Consider the following 8794-nt stretch of genomic DNA (forward strand, 5'->3'; position numbering starts at 1 on the left):
TATTTTAACACAAACAGCAAATTCTGCACTGTGCCTTTCATCCAAATTGTGGAGGTCAATTCTCATAAACACCTTTTTTTATATGTGGAAACATTAAACTAACAGATAAAAGCACCTGCTCAAGGTCAACAGTGTGGAGATGCTTAGGAGACTATTTAAATTGAAAAGATGCTCTAAAGTATTAATTCCTAAAGGAATGAGAATGACTTGTTCTAGAATTTTTAAAAAGTATAATTCTGTTAAGAAAGCCAGTGAGGTAACGTAAAATAGAAAAAATTTAATTATCTATTTAGAACTGTCAAGGGCAGTATTGTTAGCTGTTTTGAGATTTTTCTCAAACTGGTTTCCATGTTATTTAATTAAGTGGCAAAGAGATACAAAAGTAAAACAGAGAGGGAAGCAATGTAGGCAATAAGGATGACAGAATATTTTTATCGATTACTGTACAAAGTTTTCTGCTTCATTATTAATCATTCTAAGTCTTTTAAGTTAAGTAGAAATTATTCATCAGGAAAATTATTTTCAAAGAAATACCTTTTATATTTTATACTAGAGGCCCAGTGCATGAAAATTTGTGCACTGGCAGGCGGGGGGGGGGGGGGCGTCCCTCACCCCTGCCTGCCCCCTCTCACAGTCCGGAAGCCCTCAGGGGATGTCCTACTGATGGCTCCCTGTGGGGAGCGGGCCTAAGCTGCAGTCTGGCCTCCCTCTGCGGGAGGTGACCGGCCGATCAGGGGAAGGCACCGCCCCCAACTCTGCTGCTGCTGCCACTGCTGGCTGCTGCGGCTGCCTGAGCCTCGGCCCAGCCCTCGCAGCAGCTGCCATCTGAGGCTTGCCTGAGCCTCCACCAGGCCCTCACAGCAGCAGCCGCCATCTGTAGCTGCGGCTTTGTCCAAAAGGACACCTGGTTTAATTAGCATATTACCCTTTTATGAGTATAGATATTTTTTTATTTTTATTGCCCTTAATTATTTTTCTGTTTGTACTGGGCCCTTATCTTGGCAGCCCCTTTCCTTCCATCTGCTGTCATTTACACTCTTCCCATCTGTCCCTGTCTTTGGCCCCCCCATCCTCCGGTTCCACACCTCTTCCATTGCCTTTATCTCCCTTTGCCTCTGTCTGCTCCCAGTTTGGAATTATTTTTTTTAATTGAATTTATTGGGGTAACATTAGTTAATAAAATTATATGGTTTCAGGTGTACAATTCTATAATACATCATCTGTATATTGTATTGTGTGTTCTCCACCCCAAATCAAGTCTTCCATCACTATCCCTCCTATATCCTTTCCTACCTGCCCCCAACCCCTTTTCCCTCTGGTAATCACCATACTGTTATCTGGGTCTATAAATTTTGTTTTGCTTTGTTTGCTTAATCCGTTCGCCTTTTTATCAAAGAAATACCCAGATAACAAGCCCAAACATTTGGTGTATTTTCCTCCAGTTCGACATCAGAGAAGTTAAAATCCTTAGCTACATAAACAAACAGGTGCCCTTGGTAGCAACATTGACATCCATTCCTTGTTTTCTTAGGCTTAGCCCAGACTGCGAGCCAAATAGAAGTGCAACGCCTCCGTTGCCACCTTTGCCGTTCCAAATTAAAGAGATGACAAGTCCTTTGGTTAGTGATGAAGAAGTATTCCCACTGGTGAGTTGCAGGTGCTGGATTTTTTTTTTTCTTTAAGAGGTGATTACGCTTACACTGATACCGATATACTGATGTGTACATAGTTGTTAAAAAGGTGTTGCTGCATGAGTGGTTTGGCCATGCCTATCTACAAAAGAAAAGAGAATCATAATGTTCCATGAAATATGTCAATCAACGGTATTCACCTCTAGAGCAGGCCAGAATTACTGTGACTTCACCCCTGGACATTCCATGAGTCCTCAAGGATCTCTATATTTTAAAGAGCTACAGTGATCTTTTGTGCCCGTTTAAAATCTTTTCTGTTGCTCTGACATGCATACAGAAACATGCACAAATCAGAACTGGACAGCTTGATGAATTGTCACGAAGGGGGACATAAATGTAATTACCACCCATGTAATAAATAGGACAGCCGTAGCACTCCAGAAGCCTCCCTCCCCCACCCCCCCTCCAGTCACTCCTTCAACTTGCTCCCAAGATAACCATTATCCTGACTTGTAATATAATAAGTTAGTTGTGGCCATTTGTAAATTTTATATAAATGGTATGTTCTTGTGTTTCAGGCTTTTTTTGCTCAACACTGTTTATTAGATTCATCATCCATGTTGTTTTACATACTATAGTTTATCTATTTTTGTTAGTCTAGTGTTCCATTGTATATAAATTCTGCATGCAATGATACTACAATGATTCTACTGTTGACGGACATTTATAGCCTGTGTGGGGCTATTACAACAATGCTACTGAAAACACTGTATGTATCATTTGTTGCACAAGTGTATAATTTCCATTGGGTGTATACCTAAAGAGCAGAATTGCTAAGTAACAGGATATGCATAAGGTCAGCTTTAGGAGGTACTGTCAAGCTGCTTTCCTAACTATTTGAGTTAACACATGAGATAATGTGTGTTTTCTTTGTTCTATATTTTTTCCAACATATGATAGTGATTGGTCTTTTTACATTTAGCTTTTATGGTCAGTGATTAGTAACATCTTATTGTTGTTTTAATTCTTATTTCTCTGGTGACTACTGAGGATGAGCACCTTTTCATTTATTTACTGGCCATTCTGATATCTTCCACTGTAAAGTGTCTGTTCAATTTTCTTGCCTAAGTTTCTATTGGATTATCTTTATTCTTATTAATTTGTAGAAGTTCTTTACGTATATATTCTAGATATAAGCCCTTTGTTGATTGTGTGTGCTGAAAATATCTTCTCTCGCTCTTACTTGCCTCTTCACTTAATCTTTCTTTAAATTGTTGACAGTATTACAGATGTCCCCAATTTCCCACCCTTTGATGTCCCCAATTTGCCCACCCCAGGCCTTCACTCACTGTTGTCTATGTCCATGGGCTGTGCATATATGCATATAAGTTTTTTGGTTAATCTCTTCCCCTCCCCCTCTGAGATCTGTCAGTCTGTTCCATGCATCCATGACTCTGGACCTATTTTGGGTTTCTTTGGGTTTTTATTTTTTAATATATTTTTGTTTTTTAAAAATATATTTTATTGATTTCAGAGAGGAAGGGAGAGAGAGCTAGAAACATCAATGATGAGAGAGAATCATTGATCGGCTGCCTCCTGCATGTCCCAACCTGGACACACGCCCTGACCGGGAATCAAACCATGACCTGTTTCACAGGTGGATGCTCAACCACTGAGCCTCGCTAGCAGGGCTGGACCCATTTTGTTCATTAATTTATTTTTCCATTAGATTCCACAAATAAGATCATGTGATATTTGTCTTTCTCTGGCTGGCTTATTTCACTTAGCATAATAACCTCCAGGTCCATCCATGCTGTTGCAAAGGGTAGAAGATCCTTCTTTTTTATAGCACCATATATTCCATTATGTAAATGTGCCACACCTTTTTTTAAAATATATATTTTATTGATTTTTTACAGAGAGGAAGGGAAAGGGATAGAGAGTTAGAAACATTGATGAGAGAGAAACATCGATCAGCTGCCTCCTGCACACCCCTTACTGGGGATGTGCCCGCAACCAAGGTACATGCCCTTGACCAGAATCGAACCTGGGACCCTTCAGTCCGCAGGCTGACCTCTATCCACTGAGCCAAACCGATTAGGGCACCACACCTTTTTTTATCCATTAATCTACTGATGGGCACTTGGGTTGTTTCCAGATCTTAGCTATTGTAAATAATGCTGCTATAAACACAGAGGTGGATATATTTTTTGTGATTAGTGTTTTGGGATTCTTAGGATATATTCCTAGAAGTGGGTTCACTGGTTAAACGGCAGTCCCATATTTAAATTTTTGAGGAATCTCCATACTGTGTTCTATAGTGGCTGCACCATTCTGCATTCCCACCAGCAGTGTACTAGGGTTCCCTTTTCTCCACATCCTCGCCAGCACTTGTCACTTGTTGATTTGTTGATGGTAGCCATTCTGGCAGGTCTGAGGTGATACCTCACTGTAGTTTTACTTTGCATCTCTCTGATGATTAGTGACATTAAGCATTTTTCATATGCCTATTGGTCATCTGTATGTCCTCTTTGGAGAAGTGTCTATTCAGGTTCTTTGCCCATTTTTGTCTTCCTTTTGCTAAGTTGTATGAGTTCTTTATATATTTTGGAAATTAACCCCTTATCAGGTGTAAAATGGTGAATATGTTCTCCCATTTTGATGATGGTTTCTTTTGCTGTGCAGAAGCATTTTTAGTTTGATGTCATCCCATTTGTTTATTTTTCCTTTGTTTATTTTTTTTATGAGCACAGTTCTTAATTTTAATACAAACTTATGCATCTTTTTCTTTATAGTTAATATTTTTAGATCTTCTATTTAAAAATTTTGCCTGTCCCAAAGTTATAAAAATACTAGAGGCCTGGTGCACAACATTCATGCATGACATTCATGCACATCATATTCATAAGCCAGCAGGCGGACATCCCCCGAGGGGTCCTTAGCGCTGCCTTGGAGGCGGGAGAGGCTTCTGCCACTGCCTCTCTGCTCACCAGCTGTGAGCCCGGCTTCTGGCTGAGCGGCGCTCCTCCTGTGGGAGCGCACTGACCACCAGGGGGCAGCTCCTGTGTGGAGCGTCTGCCCCCTGGTGGTCAGTGCGCATCATAGCAACCGGTCTTTCTGCTGTTCTGTCAATTTGCATATTCACCTTTCATTATATAGGATTATCCTATGTTTCCTTCTGGAAGCTTTGGCTCTTTACTTTTCATATTTAGATCTACATCTGGAATTAATTTTTGTAAATGGTGCAAAGTAGGATTCTCAATCTTTTTCCCCAGGTAAATACTCACTTGAATTTATACATGTAATCCAGGCCTGGAGATTCTTTCTAATTTATTTGTATTTGAAATCAAAATAATGTCAGTTTGTTTTTCTACTTTCAAATCTTTATACTTTTTTCTTTTTCTTGCCTTTTGTACTGATCAGGACCTTGGGTAAATGTTGAGTAGTAAAACTGGTTTTTCCAGCATCCTTCTCTCATTGTCAGTTGCAAAGGGAAAGTTTCCAATATTGCACCATTGTGGTATTTGCTATAGACTAAATAAGGCAGAAGGATAATATGTGGTTTGCTTAAAATATTGATTAGTAAACAATGCAGTTATCAATGTCCAGAACATGACCACGGGAGTGGGTGCCTGAAATGAAGTGTTCCCCAGGATTCTGTTTTTTAACTTCTTTTATTTGCATATCTTGGATGATTTCAACCAGACTCGTGGCTTTAATCATTATAATTTCCAAATGTATATCTCTGATCCAGACCTACCTTCTGAGATCTGGTCTGATATATCCACTGTCTACTTGATAATCTGAGTCCCTAGTCACCTCTAGCTCAGCTTTATTCAAAATAGAATGCATTTTTTTTCATTCATATATTAATTCAAAATTCAGAATCTGTGCTAGAACCTGGGGAATCACAAATAAATAAGACCTTATCCTTAATGGGCTCCATTTACTGTTTTCCTTTCTCAATATATGGCATTGATGTCACCTCGTCACTGACGCGAGAATCTACGATGTTGTCTGCCTGAGGTCAGTCAGGGTCCCTAGAATCTGAGATGGAGATTCTTGTGAAAGTGATTTATTGAGAGAGTATTCTCAGCAGAAGAGAGGAGGGAAGGAAAGCTAAATAAGAATGAGGTCTCAGTTAAGATCGGTCTAGCCCAGTGGTCGGCAAACCGCGGCTCACGAGCCACATGGGACTCTTTGGCCCCTTGAGTGTGGCTCTTCCACAAAATACCATGTGCGGGCGTGCAAGTACAGTGCGAAGTTGACTTAAAACTTTCAGTAAAGTTTATTAAGTTAATTTTAGGGAACGTTGTGGATGAAAGAAGATGTAGTGTCGAGGATTGAGAAAGGTATGTTGAGATGGTTTGGACATATAGAGAGGATGAACATAAGGAGATAGACGAAACAAGTATACAAGACGAGTGTGGATGGGAGAGTTGGAAGGGGTCGACCTCAGAGAATGTACCTCAATTAGATTGAGGACGTTTTTAGCAAAGGCCAGCTTAGGAATACCCTAATTAAGTTAATAACAATGTACCTACCTATATAGTTTAAGTTTAAAAAAATTTGGCTCTCAAAAGAAATTTCAATCGTTGTACTGGTGATATTTGGCTCTGTTGACTAATGAGTTTGCCGACCACTGGTCTAGCCTGATCTCACCAGGAGCTTGGAGCATGGATTACACGACAGAGTTGATTCCCCGGCAGGACAAGAAGTCTGGTGTTTTGTGCCCCTGTGTCAATCAGGCTTGCCTCTGAGAGGGAATGCGCTGAAGGAGGGATTGCAATGAGGCAGGAGGCTCCAGTGCAACTGAGGGCAGGTCTCCAGAGAAGTGGCGAGCTGTAAGCTATTAGCAGTCAACACCCACATGCTGCAGGGTAGATGCACCACCTGGTGAAGGGGAGCCTTCAGCATCCTTTCCATGTTGTTCATTCCTTTCAGGCATAGCTTCTCCAAGATTCTGGATGATCATAATATCTGGTTAGAGCTATAAACTACTTTCCTTGAGGCTGCAATTGGTCTCAAGGACTTAACTGATACGCACCATCTCCTCACCCATCTAGATTCCCTGCTCCTTGTGCTTCTCTCGTAGTGATAAAAATTCAAGGTGCATTAGTTTGTGCTGAAGAGGAGATATGTGGCTATGCTGGACACCTGAAAACACCGGGTGAATCCCCTGAATTGCTTATGAGGCTTGTCTTTCACTCTCTGGAGTCTGTGTTGTCTTGCCAAGCCTTCTACATGCTTACCACTTCTTGTTCATCGGGTCTTAGCATGATGTTAATGTTAATATATGATTGACATCTTATAGTCTGTAGTCCTTGGAATGTTCAGGTGGCCCAGGCTCCTTCAGAATTGACTGTGACAGCATCATTAACATAACACAATAGTGGGGCAAAAACATGGACGTGCACTGTTGTCTAGGCTAGGCCATGTGAGTGCTAATGCTGCTGGCCCTGCTCCTTATTATTAAAAGGATGCATTTGCCAGATGAACAGCAGCATACCACATACCCAAGGCTGTGATATTCTACACTGAGTGGCCAGATTATTATGACCGGCCAGATTATTATGACCACCCCATCAGTACAATGAAGTGAATTAGTTATGCAAATAATAATAAAAATAAAACCCTGAGAGTATTTGCTTAGGAAGTTTTCAATATTCAGTATTTTTGGAAGTGTCAATGAAGTACTAATGGGGTGGTCATAATAATCTGGCCGGTCATAATAATCTGGCCACTCAGTGTATTGCAGTAAAGATACTGTGTCTGGCCCAGCAGCTACAGCTGGGGCCATTTCTTGGATAAGACTGTGGTACTTCACTATCATCTGCCACCACCCATACACTTTGGCGGAGGCCAGACTTGTGAACTAAATCTCCCTCCCTCCCCCCGTGACAAAGTTCACCTGCATTCAAACTGCTGACTCTCCAAACTCTTTATAAAGTCCCATTCTTCCTAATAAAACAAAAGTTGACCACAGAACTAGAAGGTTTAAGTACAAATTTCCCCAATTTATTTTTAATTAACTTAAAAATTATTTTTAATGAGCACTATAAAATTACCTAATATCACCCTTTATTCCTCAGCCACAGATATTGTGTGTGTGATAGGGAATAAAAGTACGCACTAAACAGGCCACAGTTAAATGAGCACTTCCATATTACCTGGAGGATGGAACTGGGCACCCATCACTGAGGCTTTCTCAGCTGTAATTGGACAAACAAGATCCCTCCCAGCCTATGGCCCTCCCCACTCTTCCGCCCTCCTCACCTAAATAACTCCCTAGCAGCAGTCAGCCCCCTTTTAAAGTAATCCTTAATTATTTTCCTACATAAGCTTTCTTCGTCCCGTTCTACTAGAATCTGATTTCAGCCTTTTTAGGGTTGCCTATTTTCAGATGAAAATCATTGGCTTTGCAAATCAGTGGAGTATGTTTCAGGTAAGTTTCACAGTAACTGTGTTCTCTCTGCATCTGCAGTTGGACACTGTAATATTCACTTCTAGAGCTTTTTTATGTATCAGAGCTGTGATGTTTTAGCTCCTTGCCGATGTCATTAGGGACTGCATTACACTGGTAGAGGGAATTCAGCTTAAGGTATGTTCTTTCATTAAGGGTTGCAGTGTTGGACAACATGCCAGGGCTGAAGGATGCCTGGAAGTATGAAGATTTAAAAAGGCTTTGTGCTCCTCGGCTAACTTCTCTTTCTTCCTTTAGTCTCCCACAGACACGTCCTTCCCAGCGTCCCTGGCCACGCAGCATTTCCTCATGGAGGAAGAGAAGCGAGCAAAAGAACTTGAAAAACTTCTAAATACACATATTGATGAACTGCAAAGACATACAGAATTTACTCTCAATAAATACACCAAGCTAAAACAAAATAGACACACATGAGCTTTCAAACTTTTTTTACTTGTTCCCCCACCCCAACAAAAAAAGCTCTGGCAAAATATTTACGAAGCTGATTAATGAAACTGAGAAATTTTGTTCTGTTTTCTTGAGTAAATCATTTCTGTAAGGCAGCTAGAACATAGTATTTTGTTCGATCACGCTATCTGTATATCTGCATTCACATAATAAATTGTTTGGCTATAGAATTACTCTAAAATAAACATTACTACTCCAAAAGAGCACCTTTTTTCCAGTCTAGGAATATTTT

At 40.6% G+C, this 8794-nt stretch overlaps 1 protein-coding gene across 1 annotated transcript in view; it reads left to right on the forward strand.

Moving 5' to 3' along the window:
- The window catches only part of DEUP1 (deuterosome assembly protein 1), a 75616-nt gene extending 67087 nt beyond the window's left edge, over positions 1–8529 (forward strand). Inside the window, exons 12-13 of the mRNA XM_006092761.3 lie at positions 1532–1646; positions 8353–8529. Of these exons, the coding sequence (XP_006092823.1) occupies positions 1532–1646; positions 8353–8529 (292 nt within the window). The remainder of the gene's footprint in view (positions 1–1531; positions 1647–8352) is intronic.
- The last annotated feature ends 265 nt before the right edge of the window (positions 8530–8794 follow it).

The sequence above is a fragment of the Myotis lucifugus genome, unplaced genomic scaffold (assembly GCF_000147115.1).
Source record: "Myotis lucifugus unplaced genomic scaffold, Myoluc2.0 scaffold_104, whole genome shotgun sequence".
In the NCBI taxonomy this organism is placed as follows: domain Eukaryota; kingdom Metazoa; phylum Chordata; class Mammalia; order Chiroptera; family Vespertilionidae; genus Myotis; species Myotis lucifugus.